At 32.1% G+C, this 19,162-nt stretch overlaps 1 protein-coding gene across 2 annotated transcripts in view; it reads left to right on the top strand.

Moving 5' to 3' along the window:
* The window catches only part of SEMA3C (semaphorin 3C), a 165,298-nt gene that overhangs the window by 140,265 nt on the left and 5,871 nt on the right, over positions 1–19,162 (top strand). Inside the window, exons 14-17 of one of the 2 annotated variants that reach the window (XM_023533648.1) lie at positions 2,793–2,834; positions 6,016–6,173; positions 16,157–16,233; positions 18,357–18,487. In XM_023533648.1, the coding sequence (XP_023389416.1) occupies positions 2,793–2,834; positions 6,016–6,173; positions 16,157–16,233; positions 18,357–18,487 (408 nt within the window). The remainder of the gene's footprint in view (positions 1–2,792; positions 2,835–6,015; positions 6,174–16,156; positions 16,234–18,356; positions 18,488–19,162) is intronic. The other variant, XM_011365226.2, reaches the window with a different exon arrangement.

The raw sequence follows: 19,162 nt of genomic DNA, 5'->3' as shown, positions 1-19,162 counted from the left end.
TTCAAGCTATCTTAACATAAAAGGATGAGTTTTTCCAGCTATCATCACAATTTTAAAAATTTTGGTCATCATTATTTTTAAAAAATGAGTTCTTGTGGTCAAGGTCTAGAAGATATGCCATGAAAGGCCTTTTATCATTTGCTTCACAAGCCACTGAAACCCAAATATTTTCACATTATTGTTAGATAAACTTTCTCACATTTTTTAATCCAAGAATTTGAAGAAAAACTACTTTGATGTCTCTTATTTTATTGTTTTCAATTCAAATGTCACTCTAACTAAAACAAATGTTTCTGTATCGCTCAAAACTTAATGTTCTCTCTGAACTTGAGATTTTATTGTATTTTTCTCTCTGTCCTTGAATTTGGCATTAAAAAAGAAAAAAACAAAACAAAAACAAAACACAACAAAACAAGGTACACGGGGAAATTCAGTCCTGTAAGATCTTAACCTGCTCAGGGCAGAGTGCCTATTCTTTATGTATCTGTCAGCCTGAAGAGCAGATTTGTGGGGTCTTATGCCTTTTTTTCTCCTTAAGATGTAGGTGATTGTAGTTCAAGTGGACCCTCTTATCTGCATTTGAAAAGTTAGGTAAAGGACAGACAGAGGAGCTGTTAGAATTAAAAATAAACTTTGACATGGAATAAATCCTACTATAGACAACTATTTCCAAGTAAACCAATTAATAAACATTGGACGCTGGACATTAAAAGACAAGAGTCAGCCTATACCTGAGTAAAAGTAGCATTTCAGTACTCAAAAACAGATATTGATAGTCCAAATAGGTGCTTTGCTTAGTTCAGTGGACTGAGAATATATTGACTTATTAATATACATTCTCAGTCACCAAAAATATTGAATTTTTATAAGCATATAAGTGACCAAGATACAATGCTGTTAGATTATGTTAATAAATTCCTAATAACTTTTAAATGTGAAGAAATATGTTTTTTAAAGAATCAAATTAAATATAAAATCTGAGGAACTGTGGTGAATTTCCCAATGTTATTAAATTTATAATTTTTAATGCTAGACTCACTTTGTCATAAACTTTTTGTGATTAGTGCATTAAAATTGTACTCAGAAAATGTTAACCAGGTGCATTCAAGTGCCTTTTTTATGCCTTGCTTTATAAAGAAATTTATTGTTTCACTAGGTTAACCAGAATCGCATTATATATAAAATATTTTTTTTCCCATTCAATTCAATAGAGACAACTTGGCCAGCCAAAATAATATAAAGTACCTTATTCGGGACTTCTCTTGAAGATAGCAAAAATATCATATCGCAGCACTTCATTTTTAATTCTGAAATATCTGTTTTTGGTAATCAGGAAATGTTAATTAAGTGAGTTTGACACAAGCTCAAGCATACATGTTATGGAAAGGTCTTAAAGAAATGTGATTTATTCTGATCATGTGCTAACTACTTATGGTCTGTTATTTGAGTTATGCTGGTGTTATCATCACGAAGAATAAACTTTCAGTGGAAAAATAGAGTCAGTCAAAATGCATGTGTCAGACATCAGCCCAAGAGAGAGACTAAAGTTTGAGCTTTCTTACGGATGCGTGTGCCAGTGATTGATATGGCTAAATTGAGAGATACAGTTACCAAACACAGTTACTGTCTTCAGCATGGTGTTTGTGTCACATTTTCTGAGGTGTGGTAAAAATAATTGGGTGTGTATGATATACTGTGATGAGCACGTGAAGAAATAATGCATTTAAACTGAAAAAATTTCTTACCTAAGTGTCACACTGATAGACTGCAGAAAACCCAATGTAACTTTTAAAAACCAGACACTGTTTTTTATAGAGTGCAGATCTACAAACTCTTCTTTTAATCCTTTGTTCAGAATATTTTTTGAAAATATGTCCAGCTCCTCTAAACTTAACTTTAATTGGAGGTACAATTATTAGAAGTTGCCTACATGGGTATAAGTTGTAATACTTTTTGTATGTGTGTGTATTTCTAAGCAATGATCAAAACTTGTTGCGATAGAATATTTAGAGATATGACCATTTTCTCTTTTAAATGTAAGAACAGACCACTCCAGAAAGTGAAATAACTGTGGGTACACTTGATTTTGAGAGGTTGCTCCCACTTGAGTTATTCAAATAAAATTTCACAGATCTTTATCAGTTTATCATGAGTCTAATTTTTCATCTTTAAAAGTAACTAATAATGTTTAAGACGTAAAGTTATAAATAGAGTGACTTTCAAAATGGACTACTATTTCAGAAAGCACTTAGGTTCTTTCACTAATTCACATTTATCAAAAGAGGACCCCTAAAACTATTTTTTTGTTTGCAGTAAAAAGAATTAGTAAGTATGGTTCAGGCTAATACATCTTTCCAAAGCAGCATTTGGCAGGTGAATAATAGAGTCTTATGCAGAGTGCTGTGTTGTGGAATAAGATGGTATACCATTCCACAGCTCCCCACTCAAATGCCCAGATTCAATCCTGAGTTATTCATTGGCTTCAATATTCTAAAATATACTTTTTTCAATTCTTTCAAATTTTCATTTTTTTCTAGTAAATATATTAATAGATGTGTTATAATTGCTACTTTTTTTAAAATTTAAGCATATATTTGTGTCACATATCATTTACTCCCAACAGAAAAAAAAATGTACTTTATAAACAAGTTTTGCTAAACTTTGAAAGTATATGTGCATATAGAGAGAAATGATGGTTTCTTGAGTTTTAACAGAAAAGAGAAATTTTTTTGAATGAAAATCCTTTTTAATGATTATTTGAGCAACTAACATAATGATTTCTAATCTTTCAGAATCATGCTCCTATAACAACAATGAAAATTTCATCCAAAAAGGTAAAATCAACCCCATTTTTATTTTCTTTGCATGTAAAAAATTTTATGACTACAAAAATATGTATTTTATAATTTCTGAAAAATTTACTTTAGTATTAGCAAAATAATTAATACTGTTTACAGTATACCACAAAATCACCTTCAATTTTTGATGTAGAATTTACTAGCTATTAGTGGAGACAGAATGGGTTTATTTTTATATAAAAGTTCTTCAGAGCAGAATATACATATATGCAGCAAGATATTCCAACATTTTATATAGCCTATATTATCAAATATTACAGTGTTTGAAGCCAACCAAAATAAAAATAATCTTTCTGAAGGAAGAATTTAGTGTGTTTGGGCTACTATAACATCACAATCATTCTCAGGGGCTTAGAATGAGTAATCAATCCCCTTTTGAGTTCCTGCTGCTATCATATGTTCAAAATGTGCAATGCATTCTTTTATGCTTATTTCTAAGGAAAAGCTATTTTTTTTGGGTTTTTCCTTTTCTTTAAAAAAATCTGAATGTCTCAAATCTAAGCCGTATTAAGTTTTGGGATTTGGGGAAGAAAAGTTAGAGTATGATTATCAGAAACGTTAAATCTTCTAATTTGTGCCTGCCCATGCAAATACACAATGATCACAGAAAGGAAAAGCCTAGTTGTAATTTCCACATGTACAAAACATGCACCTCTCTCGCCCTCAAAAGGGCCCCAGAACAAAAATTGTAAGGGCCAGAGTAGTGTAGTTAAAAATGGAATAGGCTTCAGAGTAGGGCTGACACGTGAATTCCAACCTAATCATAAATTACGAACAAATCATTGAACTTGATAGAGCTAAATTTCTGCCTCTGCAAGGTAATGCTTTTCTCACAAACAAATTAATTTATATAAGTTGCCTAAAATAAAGTAGGTCCTTGGTGACTGTTGTTTGTAAGAGACTAAGACTTATTTTTCTTGGAACAAAGAATAAAAATTTTATGTGTTAGCACAACTGATGACATAACTTTAATGTTCTTCACCATATTTGGTCTGTTACAGATGAAGAAGTATTCCACAGTCAGTCTTGTACTCTTTTTCACTTGACTAAATTTTATGAAGAAAAATAAATAGGGTACAACAGAGCTAAAGATCTCATCTGTAAAAATGTTTGTATGGCGCATAACAAACATTTTCCCAAGTAACAAGAAGCCATTTGTCATTTTCCCCAGTATCCTAGGGAGCTGATCCCAAGGCAGAATTGCCTTTGAAGTCAGCAGGGAAGCCCTTTGTTTACAGTAGTTTAATGGAAAGTATTAGAGCAAAATTCAAAATGGACACAAAGCCGTTTGTGCGGAATAGTAGTTTAGTATACAATTAGATTTCAACTTGTAATTCAACTGGTGAACCTGTAGTTCACGATCCATCCCATTAAATTGCAATAAATGACACACACACTCAGTCAAAACTGAGTATTAAGTCTGTTTTCAACATCGTATATTATAGATAATTAAAAATGTTTCATTAAATCAATTAGATCAAGTAATTACTTGATTTAGGGGGAATTCATTCGCACAACTGCATACTGTATTATTTTTACAGTGTGAAAGAGCTACACATTGCCAATGATATTTTATATTTACTTAAATACCATGAATTTATTACCTTCCCTAGTGCTCAAACTATTGTGTCCATTTTATGCTTCTTTATTCTCCAATTTATTGTTGCATTCCATATAGCAGAAGATAGTTGGATTAATAAAAAAAGAAACCACCTGTATCCTTCCTCAAATAAACCAGTTTCCCCAAAATATTTAATGAAGCCAATGCATTCATTGTATTATTTACTAATGTACTCAATAAACACTTATTTCAAATGTTCTTAGAGAAATGATTATTGTCAAAACATGTAGTTGTTTTTTCATGGTTTTAATATCTCAAATGGGGATCAATATTTTTCAGTCCAATTTCTGAAAAACTAATTGATCTTTATAAAATAATTATTTTACATTAAACATAGAGTGGAATGTAACTCAAATGACTAATCAGAATTTAAAAAATTACAAATTAATAATTAATCAATAGTTTACTACTACTATTTAACATTCATTGAGCACTTAGAAGCCAGAAGCTACTCTAAGCATTTTATATCGAGTTAGTCTATACATTTAGCTCTTACAAAAACTCTGTAGGGTAAGTACTCTATTACCCCAATTTTACCAAAAGACAAAGCTGAGATTCAGAAAAGTTACATGGCAAATTTGTGGTTGAGGCAGGGTTTGAATCCCAGAAGTTTGCCTCCAGAGCCTACTGGACCAGATGCCCCCACTGATTTAACTTCAAATACGATGTACATAATATGAATATGTATAGATGTATATGTATGTCCACAACGTTCACATACATATAATTCAAGTTCCAGCTTAGAGATTCTTTGCTAATTCAATGGTATAATATCAGTCTTTTGTAAAATATGAAGTGTCAGTGAGAAGTTTATCCCTTCCTCTCCTGAGAACCGTTTTATGCACAGCTAAAGGAACTGGAGCAGTATCAAAAGAAACTTTTGGCACCCTGCAAATGAAGGAGGTTTAAATTTTTATTTATAACTTAGGATGCTGAAGATGTCTGGATCATACAGAAAGTTTAAGACATGTCTAAATATAAATACCAATATTCTCTTAAATAATTTTAAAATTTCTCTAATGAGTAATATATTACTTTTAAAGGCATGAGAATTTTTTTTTATCTTCTCTAATATTTACTATTTTTTTCTTTTAAATTTAAAAATGCCTTTTATTTCAGACTTGACTTTTTCAAATTTACAAGGTAATGGGTTGCCAGATTTATAAGTAAGAAAGCTGCCTTGTGCTTTGCTAAGAGACAACATTCAAAGAAAAAAGCAAACATCATAATTTAAATCTGTAATGTATTAGCTCAAATCTGAGAACAATGAATCCCAATGTCTAAAACACAGAACCATTCTATATGGTGCTCAGAGCTTTTTATTTTTTTAAACAGGAAAGTGGTAATGTTATAGGCATATTAACATAGGAAAATTTTATTTATTTTGGCTTTATATCCTTCTGGACTTTACTTCTCATTTTTAGTCTATTTCAAAATGAATTCAAGGGCTTGTGGGCATATATTATAATGTGTTCCTGCCGAAAGTCCTCTTTTAACTTCCACATCTGAAATAAATCATCATCATTCTTCTAACAGCAACAGTTGTATGTGAGTTCCAATGAAGGGGTTTCCCAAGTGTCTCTGCATCGCTGCCACATCTATGGAACAGCCTGTGCTGACTGCTGCCTGGCCAGGGACCCTTACTGTGCCTGGGATGGCCAGACTTGCTCTAGGTTCTACCCAACTGGGAAGCGGTGAGTACTAAACATTCACCAGACAATTAAGCAGTACTCCACATCTTTATAATCAGCTCTATTGTGGTATTCTTTGGAAACAACACTAAAAACAGCAGCTTCGTTTAGCACCACATTTATTCAGTCTTTGAATGAAAAAAAAAATGACTGCTTTATAACTTGAGATGTGTTAGAGGACAGTACTTTGGAAAAATTCCTTCCTCCTTTTAAAGCACCTCTGTAATACGATCCCCACGTGTGACCCATCAAATATTTCAAGTAACATCTATCTTTTTTTTCAGATTATTTAATTATTATCTTTGCTATTTTATATGTTTCACTGAGTTTATCCTTAAATCTTACTTTTCTAGGGTTTTCCTGCACCACTTAATTCTTCTGTAATCGAATGCTTATGCTAGTTTAGGAAACAGGAGCATTGCTCCAAGATGGGTACCATGAATTGCCTTCAAAACCTTGATTTGTTACCCTTTAGGATGGTGAGTGCATGATTGCTATTTGGATTAAGAGAGTAAGACATTCTTGGCAGTGTTTTTTATCCAAAAATTTGGGCAGGTAACTCTGAACCAACTTGCTCAAAGTTAGAAGGGATCGCCAGTAATGAAATTGGCTGTCGAACAAAGAATATAAAGAATTTAGTGTCAGCCAGGGTAACAAATATTTTCAGTCGTACCTTGATATGGATCATGATAGGCAACAAGGCCAAAACCTATAAAAATTACTGTCAGCAGGAGAAAGCAAATAAGACCAACCATGAGCACTAATGATCTTTCAAGTACAATCATAGAGGTGATGATGTTTTATAGAAACTTTATTCTCTGTTATAGGTATAGGCCTCTAAGGGCATTGACGGTTTAAAACAATGCTTGTACTTCTGCATGTCAATTTTGATATTTTGATATTTTTATCTATTAGTTTGACAAATTTGTATTGTGAGACAATTATTTACCAGGCAGTGTTCTAGACCTAGGCATATAACATGAAAAACAGCAACAACAAAAAAAAACAAAAATTTCTGCCATGAGGGATAATAAATTCTGGAGGGGGGAAGAGAGACAATAAACAAATAAATAAGGAAACCCTCTGGTATATCAAAAAATGAAAAGGTCTATGAATTTAAAAAGAGTAAAGAAGGGAGATAAAGGATATGGAAAGCAGGGGTTTGCAGTGTTAAATGGGTGGGCTGGGAAGGCCTTACTGTGGATGTGATATTTGAACAAGGACTTGAATGTGAAGAGGTATGGCACTATGGCATTATTTGAAAGAATAGCATTCCAAAGAGAGGAACCAGAAATCCTTAAAGCTGAAGTGAAATGGAAAACTATTAAGAGTTTTCGAATATGTTAGTGATATTATTTGACTTTGGTTTAATAAGATCATCCGGTTAGGTTTGACTGGAATTGGGGTAGGGAGAGGATAAGGAAGAAGAGATAGAAGCTACAGGACAATTAGGCTATTGTAGTGATCCAAGTGGGATATAATGATGGCTTGCACAGGGATGATAGAGGTGGAAGTGGCAAAAGTTGTCTGATTCTGAATAGAGCTCACAAAATCTACTGATATGTTACATGTAGGATGTTAGAGAAATGGAGGCCTCAAAATTGAACCAAGTTTTCAGAACTGAGCATTGGAAATATATAGATGGCATTTAATGAGAAAGAGAAGACTGTGGAAGAAGTAGATTTTGGTGGAGAAAGATACCTTAATGGTGCCCTAGAGATACTCAAGTGGAGATATTGAGTAGGTAGAGAGATGAATCTAGAGTAGAGAAGAATGGCCTGGGCTGGATAATTTGAAAGTCTTTTGTATTTAAAATCATGAGCTATAAAGAAAACTCCCATTTTTTAAACCAAGTCTTTAGTATCTATGTTCAAAGACCCATGTTCCTACGTGTCAGTATAAGATTTACACAGGTGGTCTGTGGCTTCTAATAATTTCTACATAAAATTTCTGGACCTCATTACTTTGAGATCTTCTTTCTGCACCAGGCTGGAGGTCTAACATTGGACACAAAGTGTGATGAAAGCAAATTCCAAATATAATCTCAAATTAAAAATAATTTTTGTGGCCACTGTTTCTATTTTTAACATTTGTTTTTCACTCCCAATTATGATAGCAGTGATATTCAAAATTTATTATCACAACCGTTTGTAAGGCAATGTTTCTTTTCTTGGTAAAGAATTCTAAAAGTTGGCATCTCTAAAACCTGGAATCTAATCTTTTGTCTATTAAACAGATTTAGTGCTGAAGGAAGCTAAAGCACTACACTTTCTAAGACAGTGATGTGGGGACCAGAAAATGAATCTTACCATAGTCCTATGGCATACCAGTCTCTTCTATACTGTGAAAGAATTGGAGATTAGCATCCTTTCTCTATAAAACTCCCAGACTAAGGCTTTGGCCAACAAGCATTTTTATTAACAAACAAGGAATATATCTCAAGTAAAATTCCATACTATATATGTAGGCTATCATTGCATATTTGAGATATTTTTTACATTTACAAGTTTCTGTTGAAACATGAGTCAACTCATTTGAGTATGAATTGACTCATTTGTTCTCATATTGTCCCACCTATTACAACCCAAGTTATCCTTTCAATATATATATAAACATAGATTCCACATTGTCATCCTAATGTCAGGATCTTAATCATGTTCTTACAGTAAATAAAGAACTGAAGTTCTCTTGCAATTTTTTAATGTTACAATACTGTGCCTAGTATTAACCCATGTATTTGAGTTTGCTGTTAGAAGTAATAAATGAATTTAGTAAAGTTGGAAGATACAAAAACAATATGTGCGGTGGTTCCATTGAGTAGTGGTTAGCACATCTGCTTTACACGCAGAAGGTCCTGGCTGTGAGCCCCAGTGGAGCCACGGTCCATACCCTGGGTGCGCCAGGCCCCAAGTGTGTGCCGTGAGCATGTGGGAGGAGACACCCAGCCTTCAGAGATCCAGTTCTTAAAGGAAGATGACAACCAGGGGTGGAAGTATGTGTGTGAGTGTTTGTGGTGGGGGGCTGGTGTAGGGGGGGAATTAAAAAAAAATATGCGAAAATCCATTACATTTTTACACACTACTAATGAACTATCAGAAAGACAAATTAAGAAAACAATTCCATTACAATTGCTTCAAAAAGTGAAATACTTGGGACTAAATTTAATCAAGGAAGTGAAAGACCTGTACACTGAAAACTATAAGACAATGATAAAAGAAATTGAAGATGACACAAATAAAAGAAAATATATTCTATACTCATGGATTAGAAAATTAATATTGTTAATATATCCGTACTACCTAAAGCAATCTACTGTTTCGATGCAATCCCTATCAAAATTCCACTGGCATTTTTCACAGAAATAGAACAAATAATCCTAATATTTGTATGAAAACAAAAAAGACCCTGAATAGCCAAAGCAATCTAGAGAAAGAAGAACAAAGCTGGAGATATCGCAATTCCTAATTTCAAACTATATTACAAAGCTATATTAATCAAAACAGTATATTATTCATATAAAAGACAGACTAAGAGAAGCACATAATAAAAGCAGTGGGTCAACCAATACTAAAATTAGTACAAAGATTAAAAGGTAAAAGTAGGAATATCATGCGTAATTACAACAATAAATTAAGGGATACATACAAACATACACATAAAAGTAAAAACTGACAAAAACAAAAACATGAAGGAGGTGAGTAAAAATAGTAGTGATTATAGAATGTATTTAAGCCTAAGTGACCATCGACTTAAAATAGAATGTTATAAACATAAATTGGAATATATGAAGCACATGGTAACCAAAACCAAAAATCTACAAGAGATATACAAAAAATAAAAAGAAAGGAATTCAAACGCACTACAGAAAGTCATTAACATATGAGAGAAGAGAGCAAGAGAGAAAGAAAGGAACAAAGAACTACAAAACAATCAGAAAACAGTTAATAAAATGGCAATAACTACATACCTATCAATAATTACTTTAAATGTAAATGGATTAAATGCTTCAATTATAAGATAAATGGATAAAGAATATGTGGTACATATATGCAATGGAATATTTCTTGGCCATAAAATGAATGAAGTCTTACAACATGGATGGACCTAAAGGCTATTGAGCTAAGTGAAATACGTTGGATAGAGAAAGACAAATACCATATGATTTCACTTATGTGTAGAATCTAAAAAACAAAATAAATGAACAAGCAAGACAGAAGTAAACTCATACAGAGAACAAACTGATGGTTGCTAGATGGGAAGAGGGTTGCGGGGCTGGGTGAAAAAAAATGGAGATTAAGAAGTACAAATTGGCAGTTACAAAACAGTCATGGAGATGTAAAGTACAGCATAGGGAATATAACCAATAATGTAATGACTAAGTGTAGTGTCAGGTGGATACTAGACTTATCAGGGGGATCACTTCGTAAATTATATAAATGTCCAACTATTGTGCTATACACCTGAAACTAACATAATATGAATGTAACTGTAATTGAAAAAAGAAAAACAGACACATAGATCAATGGAACAGAATAGAGAACCTAGAAATAAATCCATGCTTATATGGTGAATTAATTTATGACAAAGGAGCCAGAAAATATGATGAGGAAAAGATAGTTTCTTCAATAAATGGTACTGGAAAAATTGGACAGCCACATGCAGAGAATGAAGCTGGACCACTATCTTATGCCATACACAAAAATTAACTGGAAAATGGCTAAAGACTTCGAATGTAAGGACTGAAACCACGAAACTCTAGAAGAAAACATAGAATAAGAAGACATTGGTCTTGGTGATGAGTTTTTGGATTTCACTCCAAAAGCAAAAGGCAACAAGAGCAAAAATAAACTATTGGTGCTACATCAAACTAAAATTACTTCTGCACAGCAAATAAAATTGTCAACAAAATGAAAAGACAACCTACTGAATGGGAGAAAATATTTGCAAATCATATGTCTGATAAGAGGTTAATATCCAAATATGTAAAGAACTTATACAAGTCAATAGCAAAAACAAACAAACAATCCAATTAAATTATGAGCAGAAGATCTGAATAGACATTTTTTTCAAAGACATACAGATAGCCAACATGTACATGAAAAAATGCTCAACATCAATCACTAAGCATCAGAGAAATGTAAATCAAAACCACAATGAGATATTACCTCATACCTGTTAGAATCACTGTTATCAAAAAGACAAGAAATAAGTATTGGTGAGGATGTAGAGAAAAACGAACCCTTGTGCACTGTTGGTGGGAATATAAATTTGTGCATGCACTACGGAAAACAGTATAAAGGGTACTCAAAAAATTAAAAATAAAACTACTATATGATACAGCAATTTCACTTTTGGGTATTTAATTGAAGAAAACAAAAACACTAATTCAAAAAGATATGTGCACCCTCATGTTTATTGCAGCATTTTTTCAGTGTATATATATATATATATATATATATATATATATATATATATATATACACACATACATATACACACATATATATATAGATTTTGTATTATATATATATTTTTTCAGTATATATATATACACTGAATATTTTTTCAGTATATATATATATATATACTGAAAATATATATATATAATACAAAATCTATATATATATATACACAATAGAATACTCTTCTGCCATGAAAAAAGAGTGAAATCTTGCAATTTGTGACAATAAAGATGGATCTTAAGGACATTATGCTAAATGAAATGAGTCAGACAGAGAAAGACAAATACCATATAACTCACTTATGTGAAATTTTAAAAACAACAACAATAAGCCAAGCTCATAAATACAGAGAACAGATTTATGGTTGCTAGAAATGGGGGATGGAGGATGGGAGAAATGGGAAAGTGAATTAAAAAATACAGACTTCCAGTTATAAAATAATTAAGGATGAAATGCACAGTATGATGACCTTATACAGTTAATAATACTGTATTGCGTATTTGAAAGTTGCTAAGAGAATAGATTTTAAAAGTCCTAATCACAAGAAAAAATATTTGCAATTATGTATGGTGACAGATGTTAAACTTGTCATGGAGATCATTTTGCAATATATACATGTATTGAAAAATTATGTTGTATACTTGAAACATTTATGTTAGTTATATCTCAATAAAAAGTATAAACAGGAAAAAAACATATATCATGGGTTGAGAAAGTAGTAACCATCTAAAGAGCTATCTTGATGATCTCTAGTAATGTCTTAATTCTATCACAGAGCCAAAATCTGCAATATGTATATGATATTCCTTGGCCTACCTATACTCATCTTTGGTTTGCATATTGGAATTTTCACTAAAAATATCTATACTACTTAAATTCTCCAAATTACTTACAAATTTAGTTAAGCCATATACTTATAGTGAATGCAAAACATGTTTGCCGAATGAATTAACTATTTCCTAAATTCTAATATGTAGTACTTATTTTCCTTAGAGATTAAATAATAATGATGAAAAATGCTATTTTTTTCCACATTTATTTTCTTTAATAGTGTTAACTTACCTGGTTTTATTCTAATTGTGCTATCTGTTTTTCTGGAACACAAAGATCACATAGAAGAATTCAGAGGAATGAAAGAACATATCCTTTGCATGGAAACAGAGAAATAGAATTATACATAGAAATCACTGGAGTCCAGACTTTGACATAATAAAGTTGTTATATATCATTGGCTCAGTAGTTTTCCCCTTTTTAAAAGAAGTTAGTTTATAGTAATCAATATAAGCCTTTTTTCCCCTCTACACCCTCACATATCTTAAATATTTGGGCATTTGTATCAAATATTACAATTTAGACTCAAATGCTTTTTATTCTGGATTCAGATATGTAGTTAGAAATTTTATTTTAAGACAAGATAATCAGTTCAGTCTTCAAGTAAATATATGTTTTCTATACAAGAAAAAAATAATTTGATTTTTTATCCAAAGGAGTAGACTATAATGGGGAAAACATTGGCAACTTGAGCCAAATCCCAAGCCTTACGTGCAATATAATACTCTGCCTACCGGCACACTTTTGCAATGCTATATGAGTGCCTTATAGGAAATCTACACTACAAAAGGCTCAGATGACTGCCTTGCTGATATCATTTAAGCCAAGTCATAACAATAGTTTTCTGTACCTGAATGTCTAAAAGCGATATGATACTATAAATTCAGATTACTCAGCTTACGAGTTCATATACATGAGTAAACCATAACGTAGAGCTGATCACAGGAAAATAAATTTAACCACTGCAATATTGCTTGTCTAAATGACCGAAAATAACCAATTCAACCATAATAACTCTTATGTGGTGTTCATGTAATATACACTCACAGTTGGCTGACAGTACATAATGCTGTGACTTAAATATATAACAAATACAGTGCAGTAAAAATGTGATATAGGAGCTCTTCTAGAATACAATAATAATCGCATTCTCTGAGACAAGAGTGATTTCCACTAGTTTTTGTGGTCAATATATAATTGAATAAGGATCATGTGACTTTTTAGAGAAAGCATATTTAAATGACACAAAATTTTATACATATATTTTCATAAGTATATGTACATACTCAATGAGTACATAAACTGTTAACTATTTATTGTAACATTAAAATGAATGTTTTCATTATTAATGACTTTGAGATTAATTTTGCTTTGTAAATTTGATAACCCCTGTGAGATTTTAATATTTCTGTTCTTCTTAATGAATATTTTAATTTATCTTTAAGGGTAAAAATATTGAGAGACTTAATAACTAACCCAATTATGTGATATGCTCAGTCTTATATACTTCTCAGCATTAATAGCAAATAATTAATTTATCTGCATACTCCCAAAATTTCTTTTATTAAAATTGTTGCTGTGACATTGGTTAATAAAATCAAATAAGTTTCAAGTGTACAATTCAACTATATGTCATATGTATATTGCATTGTGAGTTCACCACTCAAAGTTAAATTTCTTTCTCTTACCAAAAATTTGACCCTTTTTACCCTTATTTACCTCCTCCTTTCCCCACTTCTCTCATGAGTCTCTGTCATATTTGTTTGTTGCTTTCAGTTTTATATCCCACATATGAATGAAATCATATGGCTTTCAACTTTTTCTGTCTGACATTTTGCTTAGCATGATTATCTCAAGATCCATCCATGTTGTAATAAATGGCAGTATTTCATCTTTTCTTATGGCTGAATAATGTCCCATTTATATATGTACCACATCTTATTTATCCAATCATCTTTGGTTGCTTCCATGTCACAGCCACCAGGAATAATGCTGCTATGAATATTGGGGTACATATATCTTTGCAGTAAATGTTTTCAGGTTTTTTAGATAAATACCCAGAAGAAGGATTGCTGGGTCGTATAGTAATTCTAGTCTTAGGTTGTTTTGTTTTGTTTTTTCCTGAGGAACCTCCATACTGTTTTCCATAGTGGCTGTACCAATTTGCAGTCCCACCAGCAGTGTATGAGGGTTTCTTTTTCCCCACAACCTCTCCAACACTTGTCATTATTTGTCTTGTTGATGATAGCCATTCTAAAGGGTGTGAGGTGGTATCTCATTGTGGTTTTGATTTACATTTCCATAATGACTAGTGAAGCTGAGCATTTTTTCATCTGTCTGTTGGTTATTTGTATGTCTTCTTGGATGAAGTGTCTGTTAGGTCCTCTGCCCAGTTTTTAATTGGATTGTGCTTTTTTTAAATTATTATTGTTGAGTTGTATGAGTACTTTATATATTTTGGATATTAGGCCCCTTTCAAAGGCATCTATTGCAAATATATTCTCCCATTTGGATGGTTGCCTCTTTGCCTTGTTGATGGTTCCTTCTGCTGTGCAGACAAAATTTTAAGAGTTGCCTTCCTTGTCTCTTATAGCAATGTTCATGATTCATTTCTAAGAGAATGCCAGTTGCTTTATTTTGATTTGTTACACTATGTAATACAATTAAAACTTAGCTAACACTAAGATGCAGGAAAATAAATAATTTAAAACTTTTATTTAAATGATGACTAACTTACAAAGAATGTAACTAAATTTTTGAAATGCTTAAGTTGGTGATATGTAACAACTAAATGCAATGAATGAACCTTAACTGGATCCTGAATAAATTTTTAAAAATCCATAAGGGATATGTTGGCGAAAACTAAGGAAATTTTAATATAAAATGCATATAATATGATGTTATTGAAAAAATATTAATATCCTTAGTATAATAATAATTGTAGGAAAATTACTTATTCTTAGAAGACACATGCTAAAGCATATAAGTGCGAATCATCAGTTCTGCAAAACATTATCATGACATACTTGTATATGCAAGAAAAAATAAATATGGCAAAATACAGCAATTCATGAATCTAGATATATCAGTGTTCATTGTATTCATATATCCACTTTTCTATGAACTTGAAATTTTTCAAAATAAAAGTTAAAGTAAAATTATTATTTTAGTAAATGAATGATTTTGCTTAACTTTATATTAAATATACAGATTCTATCTCTGTATCACTTGTTTTGGAAAAATTTTAACATATCTGAAAACTTAGAAAGTATTGACTTTTTAAAGAAAAATATGCTCATATAAGAAACAAATTTGTAAGATGAAAAATGTTAATGAATTTATACTTTGGGGGTTATCACCTTACAAAAATTTAGATTAATGTCTCTACAGTAAAAATTTACACTATTAATTTGGAATCTAACATTTACCTAATAAATGCACATAATAGAAAGTTTATAACCATTCTATCACAAGTGGTGGATGAGGAGAGTCTGAATTAATTTAGATCAAAAGCAGGGTAAGTATTCACCCTATCACTGGTGTATTGAACAAGAAATATCAAATATCAGACCTCTTTGCTTTATAGAAGTTTAGGCAATCGAAAGGCTGTGAAATTTAAAATGTTCTCTTTTAAATGTGATGTAATTGACAATGTTAATTCTGAGTCACTTTTATAAATTTCTGCACTTATAGGAGGAGCCGAAGACAAGATGTGAGACATGGAAATCCATTGACTCAATGCAGAGGATTTAATCTAAAAGGTATTAAAAGTGAGCCGTGGTCAAGCTTGTACAGAGTAGCAATGCTCTGTATCACATTTCAGTAAGAGAAACCTCATAAGAGATTCAAATATTTCATTTTAAAGAAGGAACTGCTATAAAATTCTTGGTATTCATATATGGTAATTACAAATTGAATGTTATTTGTATGTATACTAAGAATTGTGAAAAACAAAAGTCTGGGAACACAGATACCTAGGTATGTAGTTGATAGGTCTTTCAATTACAGATTTTCTTAGCTGTTATTTTCTTTCCGAGGAAAAGAAGTACTTTTTAAAATTTACCACTGAAGAACAAAAAGAATAGCACCTTGTTTGTCTTTTATTTGGGTAGATATACATAACACAAAATTTACTATTTTAACCATTTTTAAAGCTTACAGTTCTGTGGTATTAAGAACCTTCACATTGTTGTGTAACCAGCACTACCATCCATCTCCAGAACTTTTTCACCCTTTCAAAGTGAAACTCCACAACCATTAAACATCAACACCCTGTACCCCCTCCTCAACTTCTGGCCGCCACCATTCTACTCTCTGTCTCTATGAATTTGACTACTTTAAATACCTTTTATAACTGGAATCATACAATAGTTGTCATTTTGTAACTGGCTTATTTCACTTAGCATAAGGTCTTCCTTGGTATTCATTTATGTTGTAACATGTGAGAATTTCTTTCCTGCTTAAGGCAGAAAAATATTCCTCTGTGTGTGTGTGTGTGTGTGTGTGTGTGTGTGTGTGTGTGTGTGTGTATACACACACATATTTTTTTATTCATTTATCCATTGCTGGACACTTGAGTTGCTTCCACCTTTTGGCTATTGTGAATAATTCTGCTCCAAAAATACATGTACTAGAGTGTCTTTATTTAACAATTTATAACCATTCCATATACTTTTGACAATTCTGCCTTATGTCTTACAATTAATCTCGCCCCATTCTTTCTATCCTGACATGGAGATATCATATTATTATACTTTCCCCACTAATCTCATCCCACCTCAACCCCACCAACAGAAGTATCTCCAGGCAGAACTCCCTCCTAACCAAGGTGCTATAGATGTACTGTTGTTAACAAATAACACTGAGACTTCTACTGCTAATCTTTTTGAGTCTGGGTATTTTGTGTGTGCGTGCGTGCGTGCGTGTGTGTGTGTGTGTGTGTGTGTGTGTAGTAAAGAATGCCATTCTTGTTACTAACTACAGCAACTAGAAGGAGAAAATTAAGACACATTTTGCTTAATTTTCATACATCTAATTGAGAGAATACATCCAGGTTACCTTTTCTCTACTATTTTATAAATCTTTGTGTCATTTCTCATGAATAGTCATAGTAGTCATAGTAGTAGGAATATTGGCAATGAAGGTAATGATGAACAAACATAAATGTTGATTTTGTGTCAGAACTGAGCTAAATGATTTTTTTTGTGGATTTTCTCACTTAATTCTCAAGAAACTGTACTAAAGTAGGGTCTATTTCTATTCCCACTTTATAAATGAGTATTCTGTCCATATTTAAGCTACCACATGATTATATAAAATGCTTGTCCTAATTTAAGAATTTCAATAAGGAACCTATATGAAAATATAATAGTCTAGGTTTTAAAACCAAGTAAAATTGAAACACAGAAAGATCAAATAATGTGTCTAAGGATATTCAGCCAGTAGTGGTGAAGTCAGGATTTTACCTCAGGTGCCTCTGATTCCAAAGCTTGTGCTCTCAACCACTACATCCCACTGTGGCTACATCTTGCTTTCTGCCTTTTCCAAATATTTCTGAATTTATTTATACTACATTGAGTACCGACTTTAGGGGTGGGATGGACCTGGCTTCAGTATTGCCTGGGACTTATTAACTCTTTAGCAAATATATGTTTCCTCATAACTCACAGACTCATTTTTTTCAACTGTGAAAAGCTGAAGAAACCTAATTCACAAGGGTATTGTAATAATTGAATGTCCAAAATGATATTAAGTCCATTCCTATTACTGTTGCTTGTTAAATGATTAAGACTGCCTTTTGGGGACTGCCATAATGATCACAATTTTATAGAGAAATAAACATTCATATAGGAGAATATGTTCTAAATTCCATTGTCTCTCTCTCTCCTTTCAGCATATAGAAATGCAGCTGAAATTGTTCAGTATGGAGTAAAAAATAACACCACTTTCCTTGAGTGTGCCCCTAAGTCTCCTCAAGCATCTATCAAGTGGTTGTTACAGAAAGACAAAGACAGAAGGAAAGAGGTGAGTAACGCAGCACAGCAGCAATCAATCAGGGCTTTAGAAAGAGCATTAAATCACCATCCCTCAGTGAGGTTCAGATCAAAGGAAAAGGAAAGGCATATGAACATCCTTTTATGTCTTTGGGATGACAAGTGCCACCCTCTGTAAAATCCTTTGTCTGTAGAGTTGATGGATTAATTAGAAATCCTCTCTGCCTGCTCACCTCTGTAACATGGTGATTGAAACAAGAGCTTGGGCACTCAAATGGGGGTATTGATGTGAGGAAACATTTGTAAAAGAAACAAGATGTGTATAAATCCAGAAACCAAGTTCTCACACAACGGCACCTTTGTGTGATTCATAGGATAAAAAGTGCTTTAAAAAAAAAAGCTCAATTTTCCTCAGCAAGAAATTACACTAAACTATAACCTTTATGGAAAAGAGCATATTTCTACTGTGTGGTAATCTGTTTCCATTGCTTTATTATTTATAACTCTCAGGTTTTGTTTAGGTAATATATGAAATCATTGTTTATGGGACCATTGCCTTTATTTAGTGGTATGGAAAAAATACTAGATTTTCAAATAAAAGGACACTTACATTTACCTTTCTCTAATTGGAAAGAGTTGTTCTAAAAGGTAAACGTTGTAAAATGGCTTAGGGTGAAATATTATAAATAATGAATTCTATAATATT

The sequence above is a fragment of the Pteropus vampyrus genome, unplaced genomic scaffold, assembly GCF_000151845.1.
Source record: "Pteropus vampyrus isolate Shadow unplaced genomic scaffold, Pvam_2.0 Scaffold107, whole genome shotgun sequence".
NCBI classification, from domain to species: Eukaryota; Metazoa; Chordata; class Mammalia; order Chiroptera; family Pteropodidae; genus Pteropus; species Pteropus vampyrus.
This window is presented reverse-complemented; position numbering and strand designations above follow the sequence as displayed.